The sequence below is a fragment of the Ranitomeya imitator genome, chromosome 10 (assembly GCF_032444005.1).
Source record: "Ranitomeya imitator isolate aRanImi1 chromosome 10, aRanImi1.pri, whole genome shotgun sequence".
Taxonomy (NCBI): domain Eukaryota; kingdom Metazoa; phylum Chordata; class Amphibia; order Anura; family Dendrobatidae; genus Ranitomeya; species Ranitomeya imitator.
Window position 1 is genome coordinate 138715428 of NC_091291.1, and position 15406 is coordinate 138730833.

At 43.4% G+C, this 15406-nt stretch overlaps 1 protein-coding gene across 3 annotated transcripts in view; it reads left to right on the top strand.

Annotated features, from left to right (window-relative positions):
• The window catches only part of CASZ1 (castor zinc finger 1), a 245546-nt gene that overhangs the window by 53165 nt on the left and 176975 nt on the right, over nt 1–15406 (top strand). For all 3 annotated transcript variants that reach the window (XM_069742840.1, XM_069742843.1, XM_069742842.1), the window contains one exon: nt 2174–2268. In XM_069742840.1, coding sequence (XP_069598941.1) covers nt 2174–2268 — 95 coding nt within the window. The remainder of the gene's footprint in view (nt 1–2173; nt 2269–15406) is intronic.

The window sequence follows — 15406 nt, forward strand, 5'->3', positions numbered from 1 at the left end:
AGCTTTATAAAAGCCCGCCCTCCTCTAACCTTGTGCCAAAAACCAACAGCCATGGGTTCTTCTAAGCAGCTGCCTGGGACTCAGAAAATGGTGGAGGCCCACAAAGCAGGAGAAGGCTATAAGAAGATAGCAAAGTGTTTTCAAATTGCCCTTTCCTCGGTTTGAAATGTAATTAAGAAATGGCAGTGAACAGTAACAGTGGAGGTCAAGATAAGGTCTGAAAGACCAAGCAAAATTTCAGTGAGAGCTGCATGCAGGATTTCTAGAGAGGCAAATCAGAAGCCCTGCCTGACTGCAAAAGGCCTTCAGAAAGATTTAGCAGACTCTGGAGTTGTGGTACATTGTTCTACTGTTCAGAGACACCTGCACAAATATGGCCTTCATGGAAGAGTCAGAAGAAAACCTCTCCTGCATCTACGCTATAAAATTCCCTGTCAGAAGTATGCAAAAGAGCATCTAAACAAGCCTGATGCATTTTTTAAACAAGTCCTGTGTACCTATGAGGATAAAATAGAACTCTTTGGCTACAATGATCAAAGGTATGTGCAGAGAATAAAGGGCACATAATTTCAGGAAAATAACATCTCACCTACCATTAAGCATAGGGGTGGATCAATCATGCTTTGGGGTTGTGTTGCAGGGAGCATTTCATGAGTAGAGAGAAGAATGGATTCAATGAAATTTCAACAAATTCTTGATGCAAACATAACACCATTGGTAAAATCTGAAGGTGAAAAGAGGAAGAGGATGGCTTCTACAAATAGATAATGACCCCAAACACTTGTCAAAATCCACAATAGACGACCTCAAAAGGCGCAAGCTGAATGTTATACAATGGCCCTCACAGTCCCCTGATCTGAGTATCATTGAAAATCTGCTGCTAGACCTCAAAATAGCAGAAGATGTAAGACGACCCAGGAATCTCTCAGAACTGGAAGAATTTTCCATGGAAGAATGGATGATAAATCCTTAAAACAAGAATTGAAAGACTTGTTTAGCTACAAAAAGCTTTTCCAAGCTGTGATACTTTTGCATTGACGCATCTTCCTTTCTGTAATTGCTAAAATGTAAAATATGGGGGAATATATACATTTCACATGTTTAAAAAGGAAATGTCGTCTTACGCTTTAGGCCTTTTAGAGATCATTTCATCTTCAACTGTTCACAGTAACAGTAATTTTGGCCAGGGGTGCACAAAGTCTTGCATGCCACTGTATAATGCAGCTAGGATAACACCTGACCAAAAATTGGTCCATTTCTCTCAGATTGTAATACTTACAAGGATTTATGGCCACAACAGTATGGAGGATATTACGCGTCATTACTGAGTAGTTTAGTTGTGAATCCAACTCTGGGGAATGATAAAGCACTTACTAGAAAGCTGCAGCAGGTTCCGTCTCTTGGCCTGGCCTCTCACACTGTTCCTCTCTCCACCCCTCTCCATACACTTTAGTAGGCAGCTGTAACCTGATCCCTCAGTGATGTGGACGTCCATCTTTTTTTTTCAAAGTGAATAATGAATTCTGTAGGGAAGGCTTGGCTCATAGGTGAAGTAAGACACTGTAATGAATCTCAGGAGAGAAATCTAAGTTTCTTCTGTTTGCTTGAATACACAATTTGTCAATTTTGTTCTTGAGCAGCAGAAGATTGACATGCAACTTTTCTTCCAAAATGGCACATAGATGGTAGAAGACAAGAAAAGTTTATTTGCTATTGTTAAAAAAAAAAATTCATCAAATTGCTTGCGGCATTTTTTTGATTTATTAAGAAAAATGTAAAAAATAATGACAATAAATATCACAAAACAAAAAAAAAAAAATGAAAGCTCCGGGTCTAGATTTTACAAGGGGACCCGATAGCTGATGAATTAATTTTTTTTAAATTCTTTAATGTTCAATATCTTACATCAGACCGTGAGGGACCCGTGTTTGCTTGCAGAACTCGCCCTCTGGGTTTCTATCTCCTTCCTCTTCTGGCTTGTTGGGATGAGGCAGATGGGTCCAAAACTAGGATTACTTGTCACTTGGTGGCATCAATCCCTTACGTGTGGGTGTGGTGGCTAGAATAGGTGTACACCTACATAGATGTATTTCCAAATTTATGTAATCTGATGTTTTGCATTTTTGAAGCTGGTTCTGAAGCTAAAGAATATTTCTTCTGATGTTTCTTGTAGGAGTCCAGTTGAGCGAGGCCATTTTCACAACGACTGTAGTGAGGAGCGTCACGGGTTGGGGATGGACATCGCTGCAGCGAGACTTCATGTACAAGGTAAGGTCTTCTTCAAAGATCCCGTTACACGACTCATGTGCAATTCCTAAGTGTTGTGTCCAATCGTATGCTCACATTGGCGGGTTTTTACTCTAAAATATAACCACCTTTTACTTGCCAATGGGTTATGAACTTTCTTTTTTATTCCTTTACTGAATACCAGCTCTCTCCTTTTGCCGAGCTTGTGCCCATATAGCGTAGTCATCCTGAACAAGCACAGCTGCAGTGTAAAACTTTCTGATTTTCTCATAAATTACCGTAATTAAAGAATACCGAGAAGCCAGAGCAGAACTTAAAAAAAAATGTTCCTAATCCGACCCAGCAGTGAGCGGTGGAAGCGCCTCCAACTGGACATCTGCCGATACTTCTAAGCAAAAACTCAGGCCTATTTTTTATTTTTTTTCTTCATAGTTTAGGATGCAAAGTATTTTCTAACTTTTTATAGATTTTGTCTTCTGTTTCTTTTAATTTCCATATTTCCTCTCGTGACTGTCCAGAATTATGTAAAAGGCAAAATAAAAAAAACAAACCTTCCTTCCGATGCCTTCATCCTCTCCCATGGTTTGTAGTAAAGTGTGGCTGTCAGCATTTTGATAATGTAAGACCTTTTTACGTAGCAGTCCAGTAAATCACATTGATAGGCAATCACTAAGACATTAGCTCCCCGCCGCAGTCACATCTGATAATCTATCCATTTGTAAGTATAAAATCTAATAGAACTTCCTTTCGAGTTCGCTCTGACCACCGCCCGCCCCGCCTGCCATCCACAAGGCCTGGTTCCCGGACCATCCAACAGCGGCAATTATTTGTTATACGTTATGTGATTATATGCACATGTCAGAGAATTACTACGTGCCCCAGTATTTTAGCCGTATCTGCTCTAATCTGATAAACATAATCCTATTGTGTCCCGTACTATAAATATTTAGGGTAAGTTAATGAACTGATCTGTAATAACATAAGGGGGGGGGGGGCACCGAGATATTACTTCTTATTCCGTCCTATTGTACAGTCGCAGTGATGATTGTCACTTCACTCCCCCGATGAAACTTTTCTCCGAATTTTAGTTCACAATTGTACTTTGTCGTCACTTTTCTATTCCTGAGAAAAATCCTCGACAACCAAAATGTTCCTGTTCCCATAGAAGGTTGTCGGCCAGCTTTCCTGCACCCTAAGGCTCTACAGAAAGGTTCCTGCAATACTCCAGTGACATTTTTTTGGTAGGATTTCTAGAGGAGGCTGATCGCCAACTTTTCACATGTCTGTTGTACCACTTTAGCAATTTATCACTTATTCGCATCATCGCTGAGACCGCCACCAATCCCGAGATCAAAGCTCTGAGGTGTTATGGCGCCATTCAAATTGGGTACCCCAGGACCCCTTTCTCAGGATTTATGGGGGTCCCAGTGATGTGAACCCCAAGCGATCAGCATCTTGCTAAGTTGGGACAACCTCTTTTAATGCTTTTTTATTCCCTCTTACATACTCCCCTATGAAATAATCATTGTTAACCATTTTTTCTTCGGGCTCTGCGTTCTGTCATTCCTCTGTTATTCCTCCTGGAAATGTATGAGCTTATTATGAGTGGGGGGCTATCATTCTCCATGTCGGGGGGTTGTGTCTTTCCTTGTTAAATTAGATCGTAGAGTGCCGCACCTCACCCCCCTATTGACAAGAGGAATCGTAGCACCCAATTCATCATTTATTCTTACATTTAGAAGAGGAATAACAGAGGAATTGGGGTTATAAAAAGTGATCCAGAAATATTTTAGTAGTTTTATGCAGCCATGTCAGGGGATTGGATGGGTCGGCAGTAACGTCATTTTAGATAGAGGGAACTATAAAAAAACAAAAATATGTTCATTAATGTGGCACTTTAGACTATTAACAAATTACATGCAAATAACTTGTCGTTGACACAAAAACCCCTTTATCCCACGGCCGAGGTCTGCGCTCACCGGTTACATGTGGGCAGAACAGCCAACAGGTATATGCCATCTGCTGCCTTTTCATGTCAGGGGGCTCAGTAAGTAAAAGACTCCACATCTAAGGGGGCTCAGCCAGAAACACAAGATGTCTTTCAGCCTCGTTGTGCGCACCAGCTATTTCATTCATTAAAAATTAATTCATCCAATATGACCTTTGGTTTTGAAGTCCAGGAACTTGGGGGTCAGTTTAATGAGGCCCCCGGTGGGACATCCTTTGCTTGTACCGAGAGCCAACGCTGGAGACGACACACAAACACGACTCTGCAGATCATCCCCGAGCCGACATGCTGCAGCTGTCAGTCACTAATCTCTTTATATTACGCCTCATTTCTACAAATTATAGCCAGATTATGAATTCTAAATGAAAGCCAAGATGCCGTTTGCGCGTCTAAAAGAAATACATAGAAATCAATAGCCATGAATTTTTGGTGACGGCCGGTACAGCTGTTTTCCTGCGTAGAACGTGTATAATGTTCACCTGTCATTCGGGGAAGTTTCACATCGTGTTCATAGAAGTGGAGGAAATTCTGTCACCTCTGCTGGAGGATGTGCTGGGGGATGGCGGATTGTTACTGTCCCTGTGGACTGTGATTTCTCTATACGTAAGGGGTATAAAACCTCTGCTGGGCATTTAACTCCTCAAATATGGAGAATTTTACTTTTTCTTTTATGTTTTACACTGTAATGTGGAGGTTCTCTAACTCTCCAGTATAATTCTGTGATCTGAATGGTTATGGTTGGAGACGTGAAATTCTTACCTGGTCGTGGATGTGTATTTACAGCTCTGTACAAAATAAAATAACAACAACTCTTTCTAAGATAGAAGTGTAAGTAGTTTATTTTCTGTCAATTAACAAAATGGAAGGTGAGTGAACAAAAGAGAAATGTAAATCCCATCAGTATCGCCTGTACCACCCATCGCCTCCATCATCAGTATCTGGTCACCGCCCGTCGCCTCCATCATCAGTATCTGATGACAGCCCATCACCTCCATCATCCGTTTCTGGTCACCGCCCGTCGCCTCCATCATCAGTATCTGATGACAGCCCATCACCTCCATCATCAGTATCTGGTGACCGCCCATAACCTCCATCATCAGTATCTGGTGACCGCCCGTCGCCTCCATCATCAGTATCTGGTGACCGCCCTTCACCTCCATCATCAGTATCTGGTGACCGCCCGTCACCTCCATCATCAGTATCTGGTGACCGCCCGTCTCCTCCATCATCAGTGTCTGGTGACCGCCCGTCTCCTCCATCATCAGTATCTGGTGACCGCCCTTCACCTCCATCATCAGTATCTGGTGACCGCCCGTCACCTCCATCATCAGTATCTGGTGACCGCCCGTCTCCTCCATCATCAGTGTCTGGTGACCGCCCGTCGCCTCCATCATCAGTATCTGGTGACCGCCCGTCGCCTCCATCATCAGTATCTGGTAACCACCCGTCTCCTCCATCATCAGTATCTGGTAACCACCTGTCGCCTCCATCATCAGTATCTGGTGACCGCCAGTCACCTCCATCATCAGTATCTGGTTACCCTCCCATCACCTCCATCATCAGTATCTGGTGACTGCCTGTTGCCTCCATCACTTCTTCTCAGTCATTTACTCACAGGTTATGAACGATGTCGGCATGATATTGTTTCAAACATCTTGTAGACCTGCCTCCCAATCTTCTGTGAATGAGGCCTGTGCGGATCCTTCTGTGAATGAGGCCTGTGCGGATCCTTCTGTGTATGAGGCCTGTGCGGATCCTTCTGTGAATGAGGCCTGTGCGGATCCTTCTGTGAATGAGGCCTGTGCGGATCCTTCTGTGTATGAGGCCTGTGCGGATCCTTCTGTGTATGAGGCCTGTGCGGATCCTTCTGTGTATGAGGCCTGTGCGGATCCTTCTGTGTATGAGGCTTGTGCGGATCCTTCTGTGTATGAGGCTTGTGCGGATCCTTCTGTGTATGAGGCCTGTGCGGATCCTTCTGTGTATGAGGCCTGTGCGGATCCTTCTGTGTATGAGGCCTGTGCGGATCCTTCTGTGTATGAGGCCTGTGCGGATCCTTCTGTGTATGAGGCCTGTGCGGATCCTTCTGTGTATGAGGCCTGTGCGGATCCTTCTGTGTATGAGGCCTGTGCGGATCCTTTTGTGTATGAGGCTTGTGCGGATCCTTCTGTGTCTTCATGTGACCCCAGACAGATGGGATGATGTGAGATCAGGGCTTTGTGGGGCCAGATCATCACCCCCAGGACTCATCGTTAATGATGGTGGCTGGATATTTGGGGCCTTTGTCCTGTTGCAGAATAAATTTGGAGTCAATCAGACGCCTCCTGATGGGTCAGTATCTGCCTGTGTTTCTCTGGGTTTTTCTGGTGACGGTGGGTGACCTCTTCTTTTTTTGTGCCATGTCCAGGTAGTGTATCCGCTGTTCCTATAACTTTGAGCTCCAGAAGAGTTTCCAGCTCTGTCTCTACAGCTGTTCTTTGCCTTGCAGCGCGATGTAGCAGGTGTGTTGAAGACTGTGGCGGTGTGATATACGTGTTTACAGACATTGGGGCTTCTTTATGGAGTACTTAGTATTAAACATAGGAAGTACTGTGGAATTAGCAGCAAGCAGACTGTAGTTTTCCCACACAGTTAACTCACATGAAGACTAAAGTGACTATGAAGTGGTTAATGATGGGCAGCTGTCGGCAGCTCTACAGTTGCCTTGTCAGCCAGCCCTGCAGTCACGGCTTCCGGTGTCATCCTGGCTGGCGGCAGGAAGTTAGAGCATGTCAGGGATGAGGGTTGATATGTCACATCCATCTGCCCTGGACCCGACAAATAGCTCATCCATATTGTTAACATATTGGCTACCATATGGACTGGTTAACTATCCAGGAACGCATGGGAGAGCAGACCTCCAAAAGTGGCAGCCGAGAGCGTGAAGGGCAGGTTGAGAGGAGCTCTGGGGCCTTGCAACGTGTAAGGCTGCTCTCACTGCATTAGCTGCAGGCTCTTTATTTAGTGCGTCTCCTGTGTTCCTGGGCCTGCGCTGGATCATTGACCTTCATGTGTAAATGGACTGGACAGTTGTAAGTCCATCCTTCAGGGCTCCACTGAAGCGTTGTCAGCTGTGCACTCTCAGGTTGCCATCAGCCAAACAGATAAAAAAAAGAGGAGACACAATAACGGAGGATGTGGTTTGTTGAATGTCATGTCCAGGATCAGAGACCAGCTCCTTGAGAAATCAGCTAAGTGACATTGGACGTAGGATGTCGGTATGTGTCTCTGCTCCCTGGAGACTGCCAGCAATAGCAGGCACAGTGACAGCCAGCGTTCAGACCGCTGTTTATACTGTATAGATCAGTCCTTGGCAGTGGAAGAGTTAATTGCATTCATCTCCCAATCCACTGATGAGAACTTTGCAGATGGACTTGGTTGCTGAAAATGAGGTTAAAATGTTACATTCTACAATATCCGTATGACTCCTTTTCAGTCCTTTTCCAGTTGTACGTTACTTTTTTATTATTATTATTATTATTATTATTATATACATTTTGCTGGCATATAAAAGAAAGTAGAAGCACCAGGGCTATGGAGTCGGTAAGCCAAACCTCCAACTTCTCAATTTCCCTGACCCCAGCTCACTACTTAGTAATACGGTACATAACGTGTAGCACAGGTTCATCTCCTCTACGGCCCTACAGCACTGGTCACTACTGAGCATGTACATAAGGTGTAGCACAGATTCATCTCATCTACGGCCCCACAGCACTGGTCACTACTGAGCATGTGCATAAAGTGTAGCACAGATTCATCTCGTCTACAGCTCACAGCACCGGTCACTACTGAGCATGTGCATAAAGTGTAGCACAGATTCATCTCATCTACGACCCCACAGCACTGGTCACTACTGAGCATGTACATAAGGTGTAGCACAGATTCATCTCGTCTACGGCTCCACAGCCCTGGTCACTACTGAGCATGTGCATAAAGTGCAGCACAGATTCATCTCATCTACGGCCCCACAGTCCTGGTCACTACTGAGCATGTACATAAAGTGCAGCACAGATTCATCTCATCTACGGCCCTACAGCACTGGTCACTACCGAGCATGTGCATAAAGTGCAGCACAGATTCATCTCATCTACGGCCCCACAGTACTGGTCACTACTGAGCATGTACATAAAGTGTAGCGCAGATTCATCTCATCTACGGCCCCACAGTACTGGTCACTACTGAGCATGTACATAAAGTGTAGCACAGATTCATCTCATCTACGGCCCCACAGCCCTGGTCACTACTGAGCATGTACATAAAGTGTAGCGCAGATTCATCTCATCTACGGCCCCACACCACTGGTCACTACTGAGCATGTACAAAAAGTGCAGCACAGATTAATCCTTACCAAAAGTCCAGATTGGGAACCGAACAGACGTTTATAGGACATTTCAGAACTTAATATAGTTTTTTTTTTAATGTTTTTACACACGGAGTTATGTCTTTTTACATCAGCTAAGACTATGAGGGGTCATCACAACAGAACCAGACCCTAATCAGAGAACAATAAAACAATCCTTATCTAAGAACAGGCCCAATATTTATGGACGTAACTGTTTATCACTCATGGTAATTCTGCTTCATGTCACCTGTCTTATCCATGGTTTTTCCTTTTTTTTTTTTCTGTGCTATGTTGTGCATAAATATGTGATTCTTCAGAATTTCTTTTAGTCTTTGCCTGATGAAGAGACCTGCGTAGTCTTGAAAGCTGCAATTTGTTACCATCTTTTCAGTTAGCCATTAAAAAGTATCAACCACTGAGGACTCTCAATTCTAAATATTTTACAATTGTCTGCATTTTTTTCAATAGTTTATGGCAAAACTACATTTTTTTATTTTATAATTGTACTGACCTCGAAATTAATGTTTTCACGTTTTTAGCGCACAATAAAGGCCGTAAAGACAAAAATCCTGAAACAAAAGCGAAATCGTTTCTTTCACTATTTCACGGCACTTGGAATCTTTTTCTGCTTTCCAGTACATTTTATGATAAAATGTAATTGGATAATTCACAAACGCTCGTATGCCTATGTTGATGGAAAAAGTAAAAAGTAAAAAAGTGAAGGCTCTTGATCAAAGGAGATAAAAAATTAAAAGTGAAAAGAAAAAAAAAAAACAGCTGCGGGAAGGTGTTAAAGGTGAATATGTACATGATTCACCTGAGGGAAAAAAATGCAAGTGCGTCAAAAACTGCAGTAAGACCCCATGTTTCTATGGCCAAGGATGGTCCTGGTGAGGGCTATAGTTGCCGTATTAATGATGTGTACAACTTGGCGGTTGTGTGAAGAATAATTGTGCTCATTTCTTGTGTCTCCACCTTTTATTTCCCTTTGGGGTATCTATGGCCGGGTCATAGCTGTAGTTCACTCCGGCTGACTTTCTCCATCTGATACGCGCCATAGCTTGGCCAAACTAATAGAATTGTGCAAACATGTTGGCGTATGTGACAACGCACACAAATACCCGTGAATGCTACGCGACATCTCGAGTTATAGAAACGGGATCCGCAGGCAGCATTCCAGCCTGTTCTGTTGGATTATTATGATATACACAGTATATTAAGGAAACGGGTAAATTAATCGTTGTCTTCTGTTTAATTAAAAATAAAAAAAACACGTTTGACTCGTTTGCCTGCAGACCTGATAATTTGACCAAGTTTCCATTGTATCATGTTATGTAAATTTCCAGATTATCCCATGCAAACCTGCACACTGGACTCATTCTTTAGATATTTATGATTGTGTACTTTGATCAATTTAAATGTAAAAAAAAAAAATCTGCAATTCAAGTTTGGCATTAACTAGCATTTATTGCCTGGGCTGGGTTAAATTCCTCTTTCCTCAGCTATTAATTACTTTTCAACGTGGATAATAAATATTATGCCACTCCTTCTCGCCTGGCAGTTGGATGCTGCGATCCCGTCACGTGTTCTCGGATTGCCTTCTCTTGTATGTAGAAATGGATTGTAGTAAAGCATCAAATTTAGGGGCCAATTCACATTCGGACAGCCATGTATCCGAGAGTAGAAGAAAATACAAAAAAGCTTCCAGAAAGATTCTCCCATTTTCATCAGCTGGGATCCATTCTAGCATTTGCCAAAAAAACAAAAACGCAAGAATAACGCAGAATCTGCAGTAGTGCACAATGTTCCTCTGCGGATTTTGCAGAATTAAAAAAAAAAAATCCCTCTTGTCACGTCCTTTAGCACCTCCATGGTTGTTTTAGATGTCCTCGTAGCAGGTCAGAATATTCAGTGACTGGTAAAGAATCGGATAAGGAGGCGATAGAAGCATGATGGTAGGTTTTTATAGTGATTCTCCCTAAATATTAAACTTTGAAAACTTTTTTTTTTTTATTTGTGGATTTTGCTTCAGATAAAAACTTTGGCGCCTGCACCAGCATCCAAAAGACGTGTGTGCACATAGCCTAAAACCATTTAAGAGACTCTTCAAGAAAATGAAAAAATTCTCTGAGGAGCATTTCCTGAAGTGCTTTCCACTAGAAAGCTCCTTGATTCTGACCACCTCAAAACAAACAAAACCCTAGATGTGCACATCTCCTGAGGTGTATATATTCACACACTGCAGGTTTTGTTACAGAACTTTGTGACTGAAAATCAAGTTTCATTCATTCGGCCTTTCTGATTTATGGATGAGACCGTTGTGGAAATTTCTGCAGTGTGTAAGTGAATCAACGCAAAGCCTGCATTCACACCATGAGTTCTTGATGGATTTTTTTACCACAATTTTCTGAAAATGTGTTAAACACGCAGAGTTTGTACCGCACTTTGGGACAATTGTTTCACAAAAAAAAACACATTGAGAATGTATCGTGTGAACGTGATCTATTGTGCTGCAGATTTTCCAACTGCAAATCCAGACTGAATTATCAGGGTATTTTTCGCTTGGAACCGTAACCTAAGGGCAGGTGCAGACGAGCGTATTCACTGGATAAATGTTATTCTATCAGGCCCTTCACATGTTCGATTTTGCTGCATGTCCGCGTTTATTGCGATATTCGGATCTCTCTTGGCCATGCTAGTCAATGAGTACTTGGGAAACATCAGTCTGCACTCTGATGACTTCTGAGAACAGTTTGATTTCTGCACACTCAGAGAATGGTGAAATTTTTCTTTCTCCATATTCTCTTCAACTGAAAGAATCAGATCGCAGTTTGATCAGAGTATCGTTTACATAATTGACCCGATTTTCTCGGATATCAAAAAATACACTCGTCTGCACCTGGCCTAATAGTCAGATGACCGAATCCTATGGAAAAGATCTCGGAATATTTAGAAGACTTGTTTCTCCCCGGTAGAGGGTGTAGGCGAGGACTCCAGGCCGAGCGCTGCTTACGGATTACTACCTGCGATGACATCAGGGATAACACAAATGTCAGTCTGACCGCCCGGCCTCCTCTCCCCCCTGTTTACCCACAGTGGAGGATTTTGGAATAACAATACTCCATATTTTTAGATGCTGACTGATTTGACGCCTCCTGGTTTTATGCCTCCATAAATCTTGCTTTATAGAAGCCATAATCTGCTCTGTAGGGAAAATTATTATTTTTTTTTTTCGTCACCAGGTGAACTTGTAGCTGTGCCAGATAATTGTAAGTCATGCGGGCAAAGTAATTTATACGTCCCATGTCTGTCGTCCTGTGTAAAACAGCAGCATCATGTCGGCTTCTTGTGGAACGTCCATAGTGTGCTGCACCAGCTGCTCAGGAAGGGTTAAGGTTGGCTCCAGACCCCCCTTATATTCTGCTTCATCTGAAGTCAGACTGACCGCATGGTCTTCTCAGGCCGATCCGATTTAGCTAATTAGTAATCTGACAAGAGCTGCCCAAGGGATTAGCGTCTTATCCAAACCGTCCCAAACTCCTGCAGACGAGTCCATCTCTCCTCCGGGTCCTGCAGGTGAAACTGGGAAATATAGGGGGAAAGGGATGTACCGTGAGGAGCTTTACTCTGGAGGCTGAAATCGGAGGGGGCTGCAGGAGTTATGGGGTGTATATTACAAATCCCCGGGCTAGAAGGATGTGCAGACATCTCCTGCTGTCCTGGATGGGAAGTGTCGGCTGCTACAGAGAAAATCCCTGCACAGTTTGTTAAGGATCTTGTATGTTCCTCTACTCATTGATTTGTCGGCTACGCTCAGCGAGATAATCTGGATTTGTAACCCTTGTCCTCAGGTGCTCACTTTCCCCACCAGCAGGTAGCGTTTCCTACCATTCCCGACCATTGACAGATGTGTCTTTAATTGTTCTGCCTGAACCCTACCGCACGCCCGGTCAGAGAGCCCGAGTTATTGAGCGCTGGTATAATCGCCTAGTTCAGGGCATGGTCACATGAAATTAGACCAAAGTGCTCAATATGGAAGATTTTTTTTGCCCTGATTGTAACTGGGAAGCAGGAGGCACAGGATGAAAAATACTATTGAGCCGGGTAATTAATATCCCAATACTAATACCTGCAGGCTGCCCCATTTAGATGAGGTTTTTGTGATGTTTGCTAGGACTGATATTATGTGTCATAGTTGCCATCATAAAAACTAGAAGTGGGGAGATTGAACTTCATGGTGAAATTGTAGTTTGTGAGCCGTCGTTGTGAGGTTGTCTTCTGCGTGAGCGCTCTTATATACCGATATGTACATGTGACTCGTATCTTCGGAGAAGATCTCTGAGCCATCGGTGCATAGACCCGGCAGTATTCCCATTTTCTGAGGCACAGGTTTTTTTATTCTAAACTTCTGGTTTATTTGGTAGTATATAAATACAGCACAGAACACATTTGCAAGAGCTTTTGCGTTGACTAAAGAATCCGGATATACTGAGCGGGACACAATATGGCCGATAGTCTGCGTTGTATTCTTATTTTTGGAAACTCTAAATTGACTTCTGTGAAGAAGTCTTGCAGTTATTGAGTAAATCTGGGGCTGCAGCTTCTTCAGTGTGACAACGGAAAGAGCCGATGAAACATTGCAACCGTTTTGGCAGCAACAAGGTTAAATTCCATAATGCTGATATTGGAGGTCACCGCACCTCTTTTTAGTGGTCCATCGTTGTAGATCGCTGTGCCAGCACTTAATAGCTTTTGTTGGCACATGACTGAGTGGGAGAGGAGAACCCGGCTCGTGAGTGAGATCATGCGTGCACCCCCCCATTCTCTACAGCTACCAGTTGCCCAGAGTGTCTTCTGGCCACATCATTAACTCGGGCATTTAGATTTCATTAACGGCATCAGACCTAGATGGTATTAAAAGCACCGCCAATTATGAAACGCTTATTAATCAACAGAGTAGACCTTCAGCACAAACACAAAGCTTTTAAGGACGTCTCCTCTGCAACAATCCCTGGTCCAGAAGTAATTATGGAGCCGACGATCGCGAGAAAGAAAAGCGATTAACTCCGCGTAGCCACCAGCGTCTGCCAGAAGGGGTTAAACTGAGCAAACGCCGTACTACGAAGACAAGTGAAATAATGCGACTATAGAAATATGTTGATGGCGGTTGCTGAAGGCTCCCAAACCTATATTTAAAGTCTGAGCCTAGGCCATATTTTTTAGGATAACTGATTTGTATGGTAATTAGACGTGTGAAAAAGGTTCCTTCGTTACGTTTAAAACTCAACATAATTTAGGGATGTCCGGGCGCAACGTTATTTTATATGGAAAATTAGCATTTGCATGCAACTGTAGCAGAAAATCTACGGAAGATAGTGACTTTGTCTTCATTTGTCATCCATTCTGCTCTGCTGCTTATGACCATAAATCGGGATTAGGCACCAGTTCTAGGTTAGGTTGGGTTAATGGGCCGATGATAGGTGATGTACCAAGGGGCACTCGGAGCTTGGTCGGGGGCAGCGTCCGGGAACTGAAGAAATTGCAAACCGCCGCTGGGCGGCTCGTCACTGGGGTTTGGGAACAGCAAAAGTAAATAATTCCAGAGAAGTTCCACCTTCTGTCTCTGTGGCCAATGTTCAGCATCTGTCTTCTGTCTCGTGTATGGCCGGTAGCCCTGCTTGGCAAGACGAGGGCTGGAGATACTTTCACGCTTTACAGCTGGCATAATCCAGCACGTAACTCTGTACCAGGCAGCTACATGTGACATTTACAGCTATGTGAAAGCTACAGATGGCTCCTGGTTACATTGCATCTTTGTTTCACCCAAGTCTATAGGCAGATTCTCCATTGGTGGCACTGATACAAGTTCTGTGCCCTCCTCTCTCTACATAGTGGCCTTATTAGCTTGCCACGTGTTGGCAGAAGTATGCCATGGCACCATGTGAGCGCTTGGAGGAGTCGTGTATACATTAGTCATAGTAATTACTGATGTATCATGTCACCAACCAATTAGCACTGTTAGGCCGTGGCCTATGGGATCTCCATGTCGACATACTCTACCCCTTGTGTTTTAAGGATTAAATGGGTTGGGTGTGAGATTAGTGCATCCTTCAATTAAATACAAATAAAATCTTATAGAATATACAATACAGAAAATATAATCATTTTTGACTTACAGACCACCTGAGTTTTTATAGTTTACTGACATTTTTTTTAATCCATGTCAGGAGGCCACAGTGACGCTGTCTTATCGTCCGGTGACGGCGTTATTCCTTCCTCACGTATCGTCTGCCATGGCGAGGCGCGCTTTACACAGATGGCACTGCAGCCTTACACAAGGCAAAGCAAAAGAAGACTGATTTAGAAAAGTGTTCAACAGGGTGGTTTTATCACTAGATTTCACAACATAAGCTGGCTACATTTGTAAAAAGTGCTTTTATTCTTGATGATGCTGATGTATTTACTTTGAAAACCCCTGTCAGATTGATAGTATAAGCCTTAATGAAAGGTTCACAAACTCTTTGCTCACCTAGCTTGATTGACAGCTCCTCAGGGTCCCTCCTACCTGCTGAGATCTTCACTGCTCAGCATAAGCTGCAGCTGAGTGGGTGGATCTAGCGGAGCTGCCAATCAGGCTGGGTGGGCGGAGTCTGAGCACATTCTGTAAATAGATTCCGTAAAATGCTCCTTTTGATTTCTGGATTAAGCAGCCATTCTGACAGTAGGTATACCAGGCTCATTAGGTTTCAGAGAACTGTTAAATTATGCAGCTT